The sequence below is a fragment of the Rhinopithecus roxellana genome, chromosome 11 (genome assembly GCF_007565055.1).
Source record: "Rhinopithecus roxellana isolate Shanxi Qingling chromosome 11, ASM756505v1, whole genome shotgun sequence".
Taxonomy (NCBI): Eukaryota; Metazoa; Chordata; class Mammalia; order Primates; family Cercopithecidae; genus Rhinopithecus; species Rhinopithecus roxellana.
In genome coordinates, this window is record NC_044559.1 from 25,136,333 (window position 1) to 25,155,880 (window position 19,548).

General features: G+C 52.4%; 1 protein-coding gene across 1 annotated transcript in view; it reads right to left on the bottom strand.

Annotated features, from left to right (window-relative positions):
* Window positions 1–14,140, bottom strand: part of PFKFB3 (6-phosphofructo-2-kinase/fructose-2,6-biphosphatase 3) — an 86,878-nt gene extending 72,738 nt beyond the window's left edge. The window contains exon 1 of the mRNA XM_010366522.2: window positions 13,929–14,140. Coding sequence (XP_010364824.1) covers window positions 13,929–13,944 — 16 coding nt within the window. The 5' untranslated portion in view covers window positions 13,945–14,140. The remainder of the gene's footprint in view (window positions 1–13,928) is intronic.
* Window positions 14,141–19,548: the final 5,408 nt, after the last annotated feature.

Consider the following 19,548-nt stretch of genomic DNA (forward strand, 5'->3'; position numbering starts at 1 on the left):
GGAGTCTTGCTCTGTCGCCCAGGCTGGAGTGCAGTGGCGCTGCGATTTCAGCTCACTGCAGCCTCCACCTCCCAGGTTCAAGCAATTCTCTTGCCTCAGCCTCCAGAGTAGCTGGGACTACAGGTGTGTGTCATCATGCCTGGCTAATTTTTTGTATTTTCAGTAGAGATGGGGTTTCACCATGTTGACCAGGCTGGGCTTGAACTCCTGACCTCAGGTGATCCACCTGCCTCAGCCTCCCAAAGTGCTGGGATTATAGGCGTGAGCTACCGCACCTAGCCAAAGTATATGAATTTCAACTTCACACCAAAGAAAAGACCAAACTGCCTCCAAGACATTTGTACCACTTATAGGCCCACCAGCAATGTGTGAGGGGCTTTTGTGGTCCACATTCTGTCGCCGCTGAGAGACATCAGACTTCCTCATTTCTACCCGGCACACAAAGTGAAACATGTCTTCATTTTGGTCTCAATCTGCATTTTCCTGATCACTAAAGAGGTGAAATTTCTTTATTTCCTTTTGTTACACACGGCCTGATTTTTAAAAGGCTTTACCAGTCATTCAGTTATTGCTCACAGAAGCCAGAGAAAAGAACACAGCCACAGAGAAACAATGGAGTGCCTGCTTACTCAGTCAAGTCAGTTTTTCCGTATCGTGGATTAGGATTTACTGTTATGCTGTGTGTTACATATTACTCATTCAAAATAATGAATTTTCCAAAGTTTTATAAGGTTGAGAAATCCATTTCCTATAAAGCAGTCATGATAACATGACCTTCCGCTTCACTGAAGTCATAATGAAAAAGCCTTTCTATAATCCAGGATTTGAACAAAAGATGATTTCAGCTTAAAGTGGCTTCCCTTTGTCATACCCCATTTATAAACAGGACCCGGGAAATGGTGTGACAACAGCAGACGGGATTCTTGGGGGACCACATGCTGACTCATTTATTATAAACGGATGACATTCAACTTCTAGAATGTTTTCACAAGAAAACACAGCTATTTACAGATTCAGATTCCTTTGCTGTTATTATGAGGCAGCAAGTTGATGATAAAATCCTTGTTTCCATTTTCTAATAAGTCTGGCAGAATTGCTTTTTAAAATTTTTTATCATTTATTTTTATTTTTTTCAGACAGAGTCTCACTCTGTGGCCCAGGCTGGAGTGTAGTGGCACAATCTTGGCTCACTGCAACCTCTACTTCTTAGGATCAAGCGATTCTCCTGCCTCAACTTCCAGAGTAGCTGGGATTATGGGTACCTGCCACCACGCCCGGCTAATTTTTGTATTTTTAGTAGAGAAGAGGTTTTGCCATGTTGCCCAGGCTGGCCTTGAACTTCTGTCCTCAGGTGATCCACCTGCCTCGGCCTCCCAAAGTGCTGGGATTACCGGCATGAGTCACCACACCCAGCCTGGATACTTTAAAAAGAGAATTTGAGCCATGCACGGTGGCTCACAACTCTAATCCCGGCACTTAGGGAGGCCAAGGTGGGCGAATCACGAGGTCAGGGGTTCAAGATCAGATGGGCCAACATGGCGAAACCCCATCTCTACTAAAAATACAAAAATTAGCCAGGCGTGATGGTGCTGGGAGGCTGAGGCGGGAGAATCACTTAAAATCTGGGAGACAGAGGTTGCAGTGAGCCAAGATTGTGCCACTGCACTACAGCCTGGGCAGCAGAGCGAGACTCCATCTCAAAAAAGATAAATAAAAATTAATATTAATTAAATTTAATTAAATAAAAAGAGAATTTGCTCTTCTTTGGAGGCTGGGCGTGGTGACACACACCTATAATCCCAGCACTTTGGGAGGCCAAGGTGGGAGGATCATTTGAGCCCAAGAGTTGGATACCAGCCTGGGCCACACAAGGAGACTTTGTCTCTACAAAAAGTTAAAAAAAAAAAAAAAAGACTGTGGTGGTGCACACCTGTGGTCCCAGCTACTCAGGATGCTGAAGCAAGAGGATTGCTTGAGCCTGGGAGGTGGAGGTTGCAGTGAGCCATGATCATGCCACTGCACTCCATCCAGCCTGGGAGAGAGATCACAATCCTGTCTCTAAAAATACACACACATATATGCATGTATATATGTACATATATAATATCTCTTCGCTGGGAGCTAAACAATGGGTAACACACAGACACACAGGATGGAATAATAGACACTGGAGACCCCAAAAGGTGGGAGGATTGTAGGGGTTGAGGGTTGAAAAACTGCCTATTGAGTAGGATGCTCACTATATGCATGGAGAAAATCTGCACTAGTATCTCCTAAACATAAAAACATTTTAAGAAAGAAAAATATCTTCCAAAGTTTCAAGCCAGTAGCCCAGGGCCACAAAGCCTACTTTCTCATTCTTTCTTTTTGTGTTCAAACACGAATGAGGTTTTTAAATCTATTTTTCTAAAATGAGGCCATCTAACTTTCAACAAGCCTGGGGCATGAGGGTTAGCTGGAGGTAGGGGTGACCTGACTGTCGAGGTTAAAACCAGGGAAATCTGGACAAAGAAGGAAGAGCCGGTACCCTGATTTGGAAGCGAACCCAGTCAGCAGGTGCCTGGGTGGAGTCTGTTCAGGAAGCCTTCCTGGAGTGCAGGTTCATGCTTCCCCCTTACAATGGAGCCCTTGACATTTATGGAAACGGAGGGAAGGACAGACATTTGGTTGGCAATTGTGTAGTATTTACGTGGATACACTGGGAAAGTGAAAAAACTCGTAAGTGCTTTTCTCCCAGCTTGGAAGACAGCATGCCCAGTGCCCGGAGTAAACCCCTCAGAACTTTTCGGAATTCTTTGCCGGTGAGGATGAGCATCAGGCCTCATTGTCCGAGTCATTTTCTTCTTGAAACGGCTTTGTCTGATGACTGACCCGGGGCATGGTGGACTTTTCTGGAAGGCTGCTTACTGGGTCCCATCCTTTTGAACCATGGACAGAAACAGCTGCTCAGGGAGGTCACCATGACCTCCTATGGGCCACTCACAGCCTCTACCAAGGACAGGGCCTGGAGGAGGTGCAGCTGCTGTGGCAGTGTGGGCTCTCCGTAGCTCACTACAACCCAGGCCTCGACCACCTTGGCCACCTCGCTCCCAGCGTCTCCCCAGATCAGACAGAAGGCAGCTGGGGGAGCCACCCATGATTCACTCTCTCTCACCCTACAGCGAATCCATCTAATCCCGCTGCCTCTGCCTCCTAAATATATTCAGAATCCAGCCACCCCCAACACCACCCTGATCCCAGCCACCTGCAGCAGGCCCAGAGACTCCCACCTGGTCTCCCTGCCTCCCTCACCACCCCACAATCTGCTCGCAGGAGAGCAGCCACACGTGGTGGAGACGTTTGATGGTATCACGTTAATTCAGCCCACCAGGCACGGTGGCTTGTACCTGTAATCCCAGCACTTTGGGAGGCCGAGGTGGGCAAATCACTTGAGCTCGGGAGTTCAAGACCAGCCTGACCAACATGGTGAAATTCTGTCTCTACTAAAAATACAAAAAAATTAGCTGGGCACGGTAGCGTGCACCTGTAATCCCAGCTGCCCAGGAGGCTGAGGCAGGAGGATCGCTTGAACTTGAGAGGCAGAGGTTGCAGTGAGCCAAGAACGTGCCACTGCACTCCAGCCTGGGCAACAGAATGGGACCCTGTCTCAAAAAAAAAAAAAAAAAAAATTAATTAATTAATTCAGCCTGCACCTCCACCAAAACCTCCCAGGCCTTCCCATCTCCAGGGCCCTACTGTGGCAGATGAGGACCTGCTGAGCCGCCACTCCCTTCCTAAGCCTGCATCCACCTGGCTTCCACCCTCTCACCCTGCAGCAGCAGTGCTGGCCCGCAGGTTCCTCCCGCACTCAGCCGCTCTGGCCACCGGACCTTTGCCTCGCACTTCCCCATTTGGACACACTCCAGAGCCAATGGCACTGTCTGCTGTCTCCCTCCCCTCAGTCTCGGTCCAAATGTCCCCTGAAGTGACCATCCTGTGTGCAATCACAATCCTCCCTCCCCGTCCCTGACTCCCCCCCTTTTTTTTAGGTGGAGGCTTACTCTGTCTCCCAGGCTGGAGTGCAGTGGCGTGATCTCGGCTCACTGCAACCTCACCTCCCAGGTTCAAGCAATTCTCCTGCCTCAGCCTCCTGAGTAGCTGGGATTACAGGCGCCCGCCTCCACATCCAGCTAATTTTTGTATTTTCATTAGAGATGGGGTTTCACCATGTTGTACAGGCTGGTCTCGAATTTCTGACCCCAGGTGATCCGCCAGCCTCAGCCTCCCAAAGTGCTGGGATCAGAGGCATGAGCCACCATCCCCAGCCCCTCTCCCTCCTCTTTCCTGAGTTATTTTCTTCTTGGTATTCACACCCATTGACACATGCAGCATTCACTGCTCACCAGCCCAGGGAGGTCACCATGACCTCCTACCAGCCACTCAAAGTATCTACCAATGGACAAAGCCACGCAGGCTTACCCCATTCACACGTAAGCGCCAAGGCCAGGGTTTGTCTGTTTTGTTCACTGCCGCAGCCTCTGCACTTACATCTGCCCCTGGCCTACTGGGTACTGCTGAAGGACTTAAGAGCTTATGAAAGTGACTTCAGTGACATCACAGATGAGGGTAGGCACCTGCAGGACAGGGCAGCCCACTGGCCTTTCATTTACATTTCTTGCTTTTCTTTGTTCTTTCTTTTTTTCTTTTTTTCTTTTTTTCCTGAGACAGAGTCTCGCTCTGTCACACAGGCTGGAGTGCAGTGGCACGATCTCGGCTCAACACCTTCTAGTTCAAGCAATTCTCCTGCCTCAGCCTCCCGAGTAGCTGGGATTACAGGCACCCACCACCACACCCAGCTAATTTTTTGTATTTTTAGTAGAGACAGGGTTTCACCATGTTGGTCAGGCTGGTCTCGAACTCCTGAGCTCAGGTGATCTGCCCACCTCAGCCTCCCAAAGTGCTGGGGTTACAAGCATGAGCCACCGTGCCCAGCCTCTTCTTTCTCTTTCTAAAGACAAGGTCTCATTCTGTTGCCCAGGTTGGAGTGCAGCGGTACGATGAAGGCTCACTGCAGCCTCAACTTCCCAGGCTCAGGCAATCCTCCCACACAGACTCCCAAGTAGCTGGCACTACCGGCACATGCCTCCACACCTAGCTAAGTTTTTAATTTTTTTATTTGTAGGGACAGGATCTCACTATGTTGCCCAGGCCAGTCTCGCTCTCCTGGGCTCAAGCGATCCTCCCACCTCAGCCTCCCGAGTAGCTGGGACTGCAGGTGTGTGCCACTGCACCTGGCCATACATTTCTTGCTTTTCTACTGAATTTCCTCAGCTACAAGATCTGCAGCCCTCCTTTATTCGTGGGTTCGGAATGTTCCTTGTGCAAACGTCCCAGAGAGATTTGGCCCCTGCGGGTGGCTAGTTATCATGATGCCTTCCACCCTCCTACCAGAAGCTTCCTCCCCCGCTGCCTGGCTCGGGAAGCCTCCATGGAGGGTCAGAGGCTCCACAGCAGTGTGGACGGGTAAAGCCCCCAGCAAGGCTTCTGCCTCACTTGGACCACCCAGAACTTGCCGCAGGACGTGAATCACACTGGAGCCCGGCTGCAGGAACTGTTCCAGCCATCAGTTCCCACTGCAGAGCTTGGGAAGGGAGCTGTCCGGCTCCCCAGCCTCTGCAGTGGGAGCTGATGCCCGGAACAAGCATCTCAAAAGCGCGGGTCACCACCCATTAGTGGCCTTGAAATCAATTTACTGGAATAAGACCAGAATCTTTCTTAATGAAATGGAACAGACTAGAAAACATCAGCATGTACAGTATTGTCTGAGGTTAAGTATTGTTTCAGGACATTTTTTGTCTAAGCATCAAGGCAGGAACTATCAAATCAGAATTTCTGGGGCATCAGGTTTTTTTTTTTTTTTTTAAAGCTCCCCAGTTAATTCTAATGTGAAGCCAGGAACAAGAGCTGCAGGAGTGCGTTTCTGTCCTTCTGAGAAACAACGTGTCCCCACCATGGCTGTGAGCCAATGCCTGCCGCCCGACAGTCACAGCACCATGGCGCTGAGGACCGGCTTTCCCTGAAGTCCGCCTGCGTCAAACAGGTCTACCCCATGCCTAGGCAAGACCTTCCTCTTTCTCGCTTCCTTTTGAAAGTCCACACTTCTCGGGGAGGGGAGAGGGGAGAGGGTACCTTCCCGACTTCCCGTTCGCCCCTGCCTGCCTGATTGGATCTTTCTCCACTCCCCTGGCTGGACAAGCCTCTGGGATGACTTCAGCAGCCTCAGGAGAGGACTTCCAGAATCTGATCGCCAGGGGTCAGTATCTCAGGCAGACAGTCCCGACACCAGACCAACTCCACCCTAAGAAAGCACAGTTGTCAGGTACCCCTCAAACAGAGGTAGCATCCCAGTGTCCTCACCAATGCAAGGGGCCACGGCCTCTGGGAAATCTGCTTCCTGCTCCTCTGGCTGAGGACTGGGGCATACAGGACCTCACTTTCTGACAAGTGAGTGTTGAAGCCCGGGCCAGGGGGAAGTGTGTTTTTGAACTGTCATGTCAGAGCACCTTCCGGAGCCACAGCTGGAGAGGCTGCTTGCGGAAGTGCGAGGATGACCAAACTCTCTACTCTTCAGACACCTTGTGGCTGCCCCAACCAGAACCTGTGACGTTCCTGGGGCCAGGCCCCTAGCTCAGACCCCCACACAAGATACCACCAAGAGTCATGCACACTGCCAGCAGGGAGCTACAGTGAGTGGGATGGTGTTCTACAGACTGGGGCTCCCTTCCTGTGTCTGTCTGCCTGCTGTCCTGGCCCACCGTCTCAACCGCGTGGCTGGGAATCCTGGAACTCTTCCTCTGCAGTCATGAATGATAGGCAATTTTTGCTTTTTGTTGTTGTTGTTGTTGTTGTTGTTTTCAGACGGAGTCTGGCTCTGTCGCCCGGGCCGCAGTGCAGTGGCACGATCTCGGCTCGCTGCAACCTCTGCCCCCCAGGTTCAAGTGATTCTCCTGCTTCAGCCTCCCGAGTAGCTGGGATTACAGGTGCCTGCCACCATATCCAGCTAATTTTTCATACTTTTAGTAGAGACGGGGTTTCGCCATGTTGGTCAGGCTTGTCTCAAACTCCTGATGTCAAGTGATCTACCCACCTTGGCCTCCCAAAGTGCTGGAATTACAGGTGAGAGCCACCACGCCCAGTCCCAAACTGTCTTAATAGGAGAGAACCTAGAATGTGCATTCAAGAGCTTAGATCCCAACACTGACATTTTTTGGACATAAATTTCAGTCCCGGAGTCAAAGCCAGGAGCACGTCGCCTGGAGAATTCAAGGTCATGGCCTTTTCATTTGCCACTTGCCTGAAAACGTGGCCAGCCTGACCTGGAGGTGCAAGGAGATACCTGGCCACGTGCCCAGGACAAAGTCTTTGAAGGACAAAGGTGCAGGCGGAATTCCTTTTGCTTCCTGCAGCCGACTTAGCCAGGAAGGCTGAGGGGCTGGAGACTCAGTGTGTGTGACAAGCATCCAAGCGATTAGGAAGCACAGATCTCCAACTGGAGAGAATCTTAGCTCACCCCCTTCTTTGACAGATGGGTAAACTGAGGCCAAGTGCTCTTCAGTGGCTTCCATGAAGCGCCCAATCATGCAGCCTGCAGCATGATTCCTACCGCCTGTGCCTTCCTGCTTGAACAGCTTCCAGAAATGTCCCCTGCAGCAAAGGATCTATAGACATGACCACAGTCCTGCATAATGAGCAAAGCGAATGGTCTCCGTGTGCAGATGCTCAGAAAGCCATGATATTGAGGGCCAGGAGATGGTGGGTGTTATGAAAAGACTTGAGGCTCCGATTGCCTGGGTCCTCCCCACCCTTCCCATGCTTCTCTTGTGACTTTGTGGTTCCTTTCCCCGTGTTCATTTTATCCAATTTCATCTACGTACAAATACTGGGAAGGACAGGAGAACACAGTGTGATTGGGCTTCCAGCCCGAGAGGCGTCCACAGCAAATGCTGAGGCAGTAGGAAGACCACCGTGTCAGTGCTGGGTGCCGGGACCAAGACGAAGATGCAGGCCCCACCCTGGGAACTCCCAGTGATGTGGGAAATTAAAGGACAGACTCGCAGGGGGCAGAGAAATACAATGCGTGCTTGGGAATTGAGGAGATCTACAGTCCTGAGGACTTAGGAGCCCTTGGTATTTTTGGGTCTAAGGCTGGACTAACCAGCATGCAGACAGTGTCCATGCTTGCCGCCCTGGGTGGCAGTGGTATTTAGAACTTGATATTTGGTATTTCCAAAAAGGAACCAAATGATGACCATAGTGAAATTCAGGAATGTGTTCATCTTCCCTACATTTATGGCTGGGTATTGTCTTTATTTTAAATTATACATGGGATGGCCATCATCTTCCAACATTTAGGGTTTATAAGGATTTATCATTATTATTATTTCTGAGACAGTCTCACTCTGTCGTCCAGGCTGGAGTGCAGTGGCCACGATCTCAGCTCACCGCAACCTCCGCCTCCCAGGTTCCAGTGATTCTTGTACCTCAGTCTCCTGAGTAGCTGGGATTACAGGCGCCCGCCACCATGTCCAGTTAATTTTTGTATTTTTAGTAGAGACAGGGTTTCGCCATGTTGGTCAGGCTGGTCTCGAACACCTGGCCTGAAATAATCCTCTGACCTCACTCAGCCTCCCAGTGTGCTGGGTTACAGGGATGAGCCACCACGCCTGGCCTATAAGGATCTTAATGTGGCTCTGCAACTATTCATTTCAAAAGAAAATGACAGATTAACCAAGTAGAAGAATTTATGAAACACTTGCTATCACCAGGTCCAATATAAGCATGAGGTATAGACCGTAACTCAAATAGCTCACCAAGTTACCATGCAGAAAGAATTCTGAGAACAAATGAGTGTTCCAGTCTAGTTATGGGACAGGATATACCTGCAAGAGCTGCTATGTGCATAGAATCAATGGAAAAGGTGACAGAAAAGGCATGAACTTAAAAGGCGAGAAGAGACATCCACACCCCATGTTTATTGCAGCACTATTCACAACAGCCAAGACATGGAATCAACCTAGGTGTCCAACAACAGATGAATGGATACAGAAAATGTGCATATACACCATGGAATACTACTCAGCCATAAAAAAGAGTGAAATCCTTGGGATGGAACTGGAGGATATTCTAGTAAGGTCACACAGTGCATTTTGAGAGTTTGTTTGGAGGTTCTAGCAGAGTAGCGCAGCTACTCGTATGCCCTTGACCGAAGACCGGTCCTCCTCTATCGGGGATGGTGGTCCTCTTGGACCGAGTGCACAGCTTCGGGAGGGATGCACATGGAGTGGTGAGGGAGGAAGGGGACACCCACCTAGCCAGCCAGATGAGCCAAGTCAACCCTGGCAATCACTGGGGGTGACAGATGTCACAGCCAGATTGCCCTCACATCTCACACAGTGCATTTTATATCTTATTGGTTTTGTTTGTTTGTTTGTTTGTTTGTTTTGAGAGGAAATCCCACTCTGTCACCCAGGCTGGAATGCAGCGGCGCGATCTCAGCTCACTGCAACCTCTGCCTCCTGGGTTCAAGTGATTCTCCTGCCTCAACCCCCCAAGTAGCTGGAATTACAGGCAGCCACCACCATCCCTGGCTAATTTTTGTATTTTTAGTAGAGATGGGGTTTCACATGTTTGGCCAGGCTGGTCTCGAACTCCTGACCTCAGGGGATCCACCTGCCTCGGCCTCCCAAGTGCTGAGATTACAGGCGTGAGCCACCGCACCCGGCCTTATTGTTATTTATTATTAGAACTTTCACCTGCTAGTCCCTTGTCCCTCTAAAGGTGGAATGTGCAAGAAAATCCTTGGAACACTGCTGTCTGAAGACATTTTTATAGGATTCTAGACTTGAAAAGGACCTCGACAATTTGCTCAAGACCACAGTCTCTTAGCAGAGCCATGCCTCCATCACCTGAGATGAGTCACCATCTACACCACCTATCTTATTTATTTATTTCTCTTTAGAGAGACAGGGTCTTGCTCTGTCACCCAGGCTGGAGTGCAGTGGTGCAATCATAGCTCACTGCAGCCTTGAACTCCTGGGCTCAAGCGATCCTCCCACCTCAGTCTCCAGAGTAGCTGGGACTACAAGTTCACGCCACCACCCCCAGCTGATTTTTGATTTTTTTGGTAGAGAGAGGGTCTCGCTATGTTGTCTAGGCTGGTCTCCAATTCCTGGCCTTAAGTGATCCTCCCACCTCGGCCTCCCAAAGTGCTGGGATTACAGGCATGAGCCACCATGCTGGCCCATCTATTTGATTTTTAAGGAGAGAAGTTCTTGCACAGGAAGAATTGCCCCAGTGTACCTCCATTGTGGTTCCCAGAGTTAGTCATGATATGCATGACTTTCCTCTCCATGTCCAGCTGAAGTGTTTCCTGCCTCCTTTTCTTCTCATGAATTTCTTTTATGTTTCACATCAAGATACTAACTTCTCCTTCTTCTAGACAGATTGGCCAAAGACGCAGACCTTCCTCCCACTCTAACCACCATCACCCTGGAGACCTACAGGAAGAGCTGTGAGCCCTGAACGCAATGCTTGCGGCATCCTTCCCCAACCTGGGCCGGGACTGCCACTGCCAGCTGCTGCTCCAGCCTCGTGCTGAGCATAGGGGACACGACCCAGATGCAGCCATCACCCACCTGACATGGTTCCTGTCTGCCACGTGCCATACACTGCGGTCCATGTTGGACAGGTGGAATATGAGGTCTAAGTCCCTCTGGCTCCATTCTAGCCAGCACCATGGCACCAACCCTACCACAGCCTGTGTGACAGTTCAGGAGGTCAACCAGTGCCACACCTCCTCAATGCGGAGTTCAGCCTCCTCAGGCTCCTCCTACTGAGAGCTGCCCTGCATTGGGACTTCTGACTCCCCTCCCCGGCACTTGCTGGAGAGCACAGAAGGTGGGCTCCTGGGAGGAGACGCCATGTCTTTCTGTTCAGCTGGTACCTGGTGTGTCCTGGTGCATAGCAAGTGCCCAGTCTAGAGAATGAATGAATGACATGGCATGCAACCACTCACCTTTCCCGTAACTACATTCAGTAGCTGTCCGCTAGTCCTCCCATAAGTGAGGGACAGGACCAGCACCTAAGACCCTTGGTTGCTTCTCTGTTGTGCCCTGAAGACCCTCTCTCCTCCGAAAGGGAAATCCACCCGGCTCTGCATCCCAGCAGTCTCCCCTACATGGACCGCCCCATCAGACTCCCCTGTATGGACCACCCCGTCAGGCTCCCCTGTATTGACCGCTCCCCGGCCCTCTGGCTGCCAAAGCCGTGAGATCAGAGGGAGGAAGGAGTGAGGTCTAGGTGGGGATTCTCCCAGCTCCCTCTCTGCAGGCTACACACTGCCTGCCCCCTCCGACAGAGGCCACAGTCCCTGTCAGGCTGTCCCTAGTTTCGGCTCTGCCGCTTGACATTTTAAACCTCGAGGTGCTAATGCCCAGGGCTCTGCACTATCCCTTAAGGTTTTCCTATCTCCTACCCAAACCTCCCTATCATTAAACTCCTTGACTTGCCTGGTACCCTCCGGGCCCCTGATGGAGCTGATCCCAAAGTCTAAAGCTTGTCAAGAGGCAGAAGTGCATCCTGGGGAGGGAATCCGCAGCTGTCCCTGCTCGGCTTCCAGCCTGCACAGAATGCCTTCTCCATTTCCCAATTTTTAAATTACTTTTCTGAATAGTTAACACATTCAGATGGCTCAAAGGTCAAAAAATACAGAAGAGTAGCTGCACTGGCATCTCCTGCACCTCCCAACAGTGCAGGGTTGAGGTGCCATGCTGTCCCTCACAGGAGGACCTTGTCCCCTCCAGGCAGCTTCAGACCACGGCTCAGCACCAAATCCAGCAACGGCCTGGCTCCCTGCAGTTCCCACTTGCTGTGTTTACTTCTAAGGGAGAGCTCCCATTTGCAACTGGGGAAGCTCTGCCTAGATAAAGCCTCCAAGAGCCTGTGCCCTGGCTCACACCAGCGCATCTGGACAATGCAGACAGCACTTATGCCAAACAAGTCTGTTTCTTATACCCTGGGACCCCCAGAAGGAGCATCTGCCAAATGGAAGGATAACATTTTCCTCCTCATGCAGCAAGGTCTCTTCGGATTAAACAATAATAACAATAACCAACAAAACCAAAGCTTACCGTGGTTGGCAGTTTGCAAATGTTTTGTCCCGTGTGATCTGATAATGCACTAAAATACGTTGTCATAAGGCAAAATCTTCGTATGCAAATAATACATTAGCAGCTTGGCTATGTAATACCTTGCCGCATAAGGCACCCTACTGAGTGCCCTAACAAGTTAAACAGAAGTCTGTCCCTTTTAAGAGTTTCCCAACCAGAGCCCACATCTACAAAAGTGGGCAGAAGTGATGAAGTCAGAGATAAATGACTGTCCCCTGCAGTCAATGAGGGGGGGGGGGGAGTCGGGTTCCAGAGAACCCAGAGAGTCAAGGTGGCCCCATCATGCCTGGATTAATGGAGACACCGAGGACAGTGGGCGTGAGACTAAACGTGTCCAGCTGACGGAGGAGTGGCAGATGAGTGGCAGAGCCCCTGCTTGCTGGCTGTCACTTTCCTTCTGGCCACCCTCCCCCATCTCCCTACCCCAACGGGACAGGAGAGTCAGCAGCTACCCCCTTCACCGCCAGGAGCCCACGCTGATACCTAGGCACCCTCTGTTTGAAAAACAAGTCCAGTACAACCTCCAGGCAACGGTAGCACCAGGCTGGCCTGGCCGTGCCTCTGAGTTATGAGAGAAGAGAGGCAGGAGGGTGGGTGGGGGGAGGGAGAGACCGCACAGCACAGGCCCGGTGCCGGGAGAGGCCAGGCTCCCCACGCCCCACCCGACCCCACCCTCCCACACCGCCACCCGTCCGCAGGAGTCACACAACTCTGATTTGAAAGTCAAATCGAGGCCCCCCTTCCCACACTTCTGCAGCTCCCACTTCTCTCCCGGGGCTTTGAGCTGAGAGTGGCCCTGGGCTCTGGGCCGTGCTGGGCCTCCAACCACCCGGCCTGTAAACCGGGGTCCAGTGCGCTGGGAGCCCCCCGGCGCGGGCAGGGAACACGAGGTAGCTGGCCCTTTCTGGCAGTCCTGGCACGCAGGGCGGAGAAGGCAGAGGGTAGCCCCTGCAGGAGGGGGCGGGCCGCGCTCATCAGCTGGCCGGGATTTGCTTTTCTAGGGACTGCTCCCATCCTCACGCGGCCGTCCCTACCCAAGCACTGGTTTTGCCCAGGAGGCAACTGAGGCTGGGGGCTGAAATGACTTCCCCGGGGTCAGAGGGCGGGAGGGGCAGAGGCGGGACTCAGGCCCGAGCTGCCTCCCTCCCGCGCCGCGCTGTCCCTCTCCGTGCCCCCGAGCGCACCGCGCCGGCCCCCAGGACCCCGGATCCCGCCGCCCTCCGGGTCTCTCAGTGTCCGGGGCCCTGGTCTATCCGCGGCCCGGGGCTGGAGCGCAGCGGAAAGCGGGAATTCGCTGCAAGTGCCGCCCCCGGCTCGGGCACGTGGTGGCGGCCGCGGAGTCGCCAGAAGGGACGAGCGGGTCTGGAGGAGATAGCGTGGGTCTGGAGGGACAATGCGGGGCTGCAGAGGAGACGCGAGGCCAGAAAGGAGACGCGGGGCCAGAGAGGAGACGCGAGGCCGGAGGGGGACGCGCGGGGCTGGAGGGGACACGCGGGGCCGGAGGAGACAGGGAGGATCTGGAGGGGCACGCGGGGCCGGGGCGCAGCGCAGGGCGGAGGGAACAAGGTGGCGCGCGTCTCGCTCGGCCCCAGCCCGCACCGCCGCAGCCCGGGTGCACAGTGCTTCCGAGCCTGGCGAGGACCTAAGGCTTGGGTACCCACAGGCGGCCGTGCAGGTCCCCGCGCGCGCTGGGGGCGTGGGGCGTGTTACCGGGACTCCTACCTTTCCTGAAGGGCATCGCGCCGGGGGCGCTCCCCGCGGGGCCGGCCAGCGACACCCAAACAGGACGACGTCCAGGCGGCAGCCCCGCGGCTCGGGGCGCCTGCGGGCGGCGGGGCGGGCGAGGGAGGGGAAAGGGACATATTTGGTCAAAGCCTGGCGCGTCACGGCGCGGAGGAGGATCCGCGGCGAGGCAGGAAACGCGGGGCGGCGCCAGCCGTGAGCTCCGGGTGCCCTCGGGCTGCAGGGGGAAGCCGGGGCGTGGGCCGGGCCGCCCTGTCCTGCCCAGTTCCCCCCGGTCCCGCAGGGGCGGCCCGCAGCCCCCAGACGCAGAACTTGCCGGCCTCGGAGCTGCCGCCTGCCTTTGCGGACTCCACGGAACAGGGGAAAATTGGTCGGGGAAGAAACCAACTCCTTTTGCGCCTTCAGGTTGTTCCGAGCCATCCTTCCCAAAGGACAGGACTTGGGGGAATTCCATCCCATTTTTACTTTTATGTCTTACGGGCACTGGGGACAGGCTCAAATCACCAGCTGACTCAAATTGAACAAACTGAAATTGTTTAATTTTTTCTTTTTTTTTTTTTGTTTGTTTTGGTTTGGGGTGTGTGTGTGTGTGTGTGTGTGTGTGTGTGTGTGTGTGTGTTTTGAGACAGGATCTCACTCTGTCGCCCAGGCTGGAGTGCCGTGGTGCGATCATAGGTCACTGCAGCCTTGACCTCCCCAGGCTCAAACCTATCCTCCCGCTTCAGCCTCCCGAGTACCTGGGATTACAGGCGTGAGCCACCGCGCCCGGCAGAATTGAAATTAACTGCTGGCTGGAGGGAGCACCCCAGAAACTCGCGTCTTTCTCTGGGGACCTCTCCACTGCCTCGGTTTAACCTCAACCCCGCCGCGTCCCGCCGGCTGCGTTCTCTCCACCTCACGGGTCACCGCCTGACCGACTCCCTATGTGCTTATTCGTTTGTGGTGTCTATGAAAGCAGCCAATTTTTTTTCTTTTGTTCTCTGTTTTCCCGGAGCCTGGAACAGTTTCTCACACACAGCTCAATAAATATTACTCAATATTACGTCCCTTACTCAAGGGAAGTAATATGCGACTTAAGAAACAGACATACGGAAATGCAGGGAGTCACCTCCCAGCACCACTGACCTTGCCTCTGCAAAGGCCAGCATCTGAGAAGATGCCTTTTATTCCTTCCAAATGTCTAAAAAGCAGACCTTCTTTGGAGCCAGTTAACAGTTAATTGTTGTGAAAAGTGCTATTTTCAGTTGCACTTTGAAAAAAAAAAGATGTCAGGAGCAAATCTCATGATCTCCTGATATTTATTTATTTATTTATTTATTTATTTTTTGAGACGAGTCTCACTGTGTCTCCCAGACTGGAGTGCAGTGGCGCCATTTCCTCTTGGCTCACTGCAAGCTTCGCCTCCCAGATTCAGGCCATTCTCCTGCCTCAGCCTCCCGAGTAACTGGGACTACAGGCGCCCGCCACCACACCTGGCTAATTTTTTGTATTTTTAGTAGAGACGGGGTTTCACCATGTTAGCCAGAATGGTCTCGATCTCCTGACCTCGTGATCCGCCCGCCTCGGCCTCCCAAAGTGCTGGGATTACAGGCGTAAGCCATCACACCCGGCCTAATCTCCTGATATTTAAAACACCCATGCAAATATCAATTGGCCCGCTTTCCATGCGGTGGCAAAAATCATGCAGGAAAGGTACAGCCAGTAGATGTGGGTGGTTTTTTTTTTTTCCTTTAATCTTTCCTTAATCATAATTTGTTTCTTAGCCTGCTATCGTTCATGGGTAATAGTCCAAATTCCTCCCTCTTTGGAAGGGAGATGACGCCACGGGGAGGAAGCCACTGTGGAGTGGGACGGTGTCTTGTCAGTTGTCTTGGGACACAGCTGCTGGTAGAGCCTTCAAAACAGATCCTGCTCATGGGCCTGGCTACAGATCGGGTCCTGAGCCCTGACTTCAGCTTCTGTGCCACCGCCTTTGCAGGTGTGGGTGTCAGTGGAGCAGGAAGGTGGGGAACAGAAGGGCACCCCAAATCCAAAGTTAGGCATAATCGCTCCCTCTGTAATATTCCCTGCCATAATTGCAATGGCAGGTGGACCTGGACTTAGCTCCATGGACTTACCTGCTACAGAAGGCAAATTTTGTCCAAGGCCAGGGGTTCCAGATAAAGCGTGCGTCATCCTGCCTATATCAGACTCACCACCACCGCTGTCGTAGTAAGGCCAGAGCACATGCCCTCAGAGGTGGATGGTGCTGTGGCTGGATACTTGGTCTTTGATCCTGTTTTCTGGTCCAGAGCTTCCAAAACCCTTGGGATCTCCAGAAGGATGAGTGTTTTTTGGATGTCAGTGAGAGAACTGGGCAGCTTCAGGATGGGGGCTGGGAGCTGGAATTAGTCAGAACTTTCAGCTCAGACCTCTGACCTTTGGGGAGGGGAGAGGGGCTGGAGATTGAGTTAATCACCAATGGTCAGTGATTAATCAATCATGCCTATGTAATGAATCCTCAAAACAAACAAACAAACAAACAAAAAAACCCCAAATGACAGAATGTGAGCCAGGCACTGTGGCTCACACCTGTAATCCCAGCACTGGGAGGCCGAGGTGGGTGGATCACTGGAGGTCAGGAATTTGAGACCAGCCTGGTCAACATGGTGAAACCCCGTCTCTACTAAAGGTACAAAAATTAGGCAGACATAGTGGCCGACGCTTGTAATCCCAGCTGCTCAGGAGGCTGAGGCAGGATTATTGCTTGAACCCAGGAAGCAGAGGTTGCAGAGAGCCAAACCATGCCACTGCACTCCAGCCTGGGTAACAGAGCGAGACTCCGACTCAAAAAGAAAAAAAAAAAAAAAAGATAGAATGGGGAGAATTTCTGGGTTGGTGAACACATGGAGGTGTGTTGGGAGGGTGGCAGGCTGGAGAAGACGGGGAAGCCCCTTGGCTCTCACCCTCCTCACCTCATGCTAAGCATCTTTTCCATCTGACTGTTCTGAGTCCAGTGCTTTATATTAATAATAAACCAGTACCAGTAAAGTGCCTTCTCGAGTTCTGTGAGCTGTTCTAGCAAATTACTGAATGTGAAACTGGGGGGAGGGAGGGAGGAGTGTAGGAAACCCCCTACTTTGTAGCCAAGTTGGACAGAAATATGGGTACTCTGGGCTAGAGCCAGGAGGGTGGTGTCCAAACTCAGGGCAGTCGTGAGGGACCAAGCCTCGGAGCCTGTGGAGTTAGTGTCACATTTGAATGGAATCGTAGACCACCCAGTTGGTGTCTGGAGAGTTGGGGAACTGATTGTCAGTGTGAAAAAAACCCACGCACTTGGTATCAGAAGTGTTGTGAGTAAAAACAAGTCAGACTGATGTATTCTGATCTCGCTACTCTGAGTTCGTTTGAATCCTGTGTAGAAAAAGAAAAGAACACTGGAACTCGTTACTGTCTTGTTTCTGTTCCACGTTCAGATAACCGCCCTCTCAGATTTTTGTGGTTGTTTAATAATCCCTGGAAACATTGGTTCTCTCACCACCAACCAGAGTCAGCCAATTATGATTGATGTCAATGTCAAATAATTCAAAGAGTGGTTCTGTGTTGTCCTTCACAGAAGGCAAAGCCGCCTGGCAGGAACGGCTGCCCCTGCAGATCCATGCGGCGATAGTACCAGGCAGAGGGGGTTGGATTTGCTGAGCCATCCGGGTTTGAACAACAAACTCGCCACAGCCATGCTGGTCGGGGAAACGGCGGGGATTGTGGGCATGGTCCCTCTGGTTTTCAGACTTGGAGAAAAGATCTGAAGTAATTTTAAGTTGAGACTCTGTTCCCAGACCTGTCAACAATATAGTATGAGTCCCAGAACTGAGTACTTTCATTATTACTCACCAAACTTTCAAGTGTGTCTGCTGACATCTCCGTGCTCAGACTGCTGGACTACTGATGTGAGCACTGCTCTCTGGTCCAAAGGAGCTCTTAGCACGTCCCAGTGGTGTTCAAAATGTAACCTGATCGCAAGGGTTCGTGAGGAAACCAAGGATTGCCTGGCCAGGCTCAAGTATTCCTCATCCTTCTTCCTTCTGTCATCATTTGAGAATGGTCACCGTAAGTGGCATGATTTGGTAACCGGAGGTCCTGAGCACAAAGGTTCTCAAACCTGAACAGATATCGGAACCACCCACCTGGAGGGCTGGGCACACCGATTGCCGGCCTTTACCCCAAGTTTCTAACTCAGTAAGTCTCGTGGGCGTGGGGGGCAAGAATGCCCATTTCTAGCATTCTAGGCGGAGTCCCAGGTGATGCTGACCACTATGCTACTTAGTTCAGTCCACTACTTCTTGACCACACCTGAGAGCTGAAGAGAAAGGAATGACTTACGCCTACAGGTGACCTAGGGTAGGGACCCCAGGGCCCCAGGGGCTTCAGACCCATTATGCAGGGGCCCCTCCCTGGGCAGACCTACCTGCAGATGAGCTCTCAATCCTGAGGCTCCTGTGGCCAGGGCAGGGGGAAAGGGAGGTGCCGCCTTCCTCCCTCACGTCAGTGCCCAGGCTCCGGGGACAGCAGGTGCCGTGGCCACAGCTTCTGGTTGTCCTCATTGCAGGAAGAAAAGGGCTCCTTCCTGAAGTTCTCTCCAGTTTGTAGGCTGACAGCTCCCATGTTGTCTCGGAAGGGAGGGTGACACTCAGTAGGAGGGGATCTGACACTCTCTACTCGGAAACTCCTGCCTGCAACAGCGTCTCTGGCCGTGTGTTTGCATTTTGGGCCTTTCCTCTCTGATGACAGAATGTACGGCTTTGTCTCCCATTCGCAGCAAAGGAATTGCAGGCTTTGGGAAGCATGCTGGGATCTTTTGATGCGGGCTGGGACGCTGGCAAAAAAGAATGTGTGTGAAGGAGTGCCGGGGGCAGGGCCAGCTAGGTCCACGGAGTACTTGAGGCCGATGCCTTTCCTGTCCATGCCCACCTGAGGCCTCTGCCACATCCCCGACGTGAGAGTCCAGAGCCCACCCCCAGGCCTCTGCCACATCCCCGATGTGAGGGTCCAGAGCCGTTCCCACTGCCTGGCTGTCCCCACGCCACGGCCCACGTGTGGTGTGGATCCCCCTCCTCAAGCTTCCCACCTCCCTGGAGTTTGCCAGAAGGCTGGGGGATCTGGGATGGGTCTGAGTCCCTGCTGAGTCCCTTCCTATGCTGTGTGAAAAATACTCTTTGAGCCTCAATGTTTTGTCCACGCAGCACAAGGAGAGCTTAAAAAATAGGTGCTTCTATTGTTGTTATCATCAGTATTATCATTATCATAATCATTATTATATTAACATTATCTTCATCATTATGATCATTGCCATTATCATCATTATTGTTTAGCTGGGAGCAGGGAGGGGCTGCTTTAACTGCCCCAGGGTAGTGAATAGGAAGCTGTGGTCTCCAAGAGGAGTGAGGAGGAGGGGGTGCCTGGGTGGGCACCGCTGCTGAGAGAAACCCCACCTGCTGGGCATGGGCTCCTAGACCATTCCTGTGTGTGTGTGCACGCACATGCATATGACTGTGAAAGGATTCATGATCCACAGCATCGGAGAGAACTATTAACATGGAAAGTAAGTAAATGAAGCCGGGTG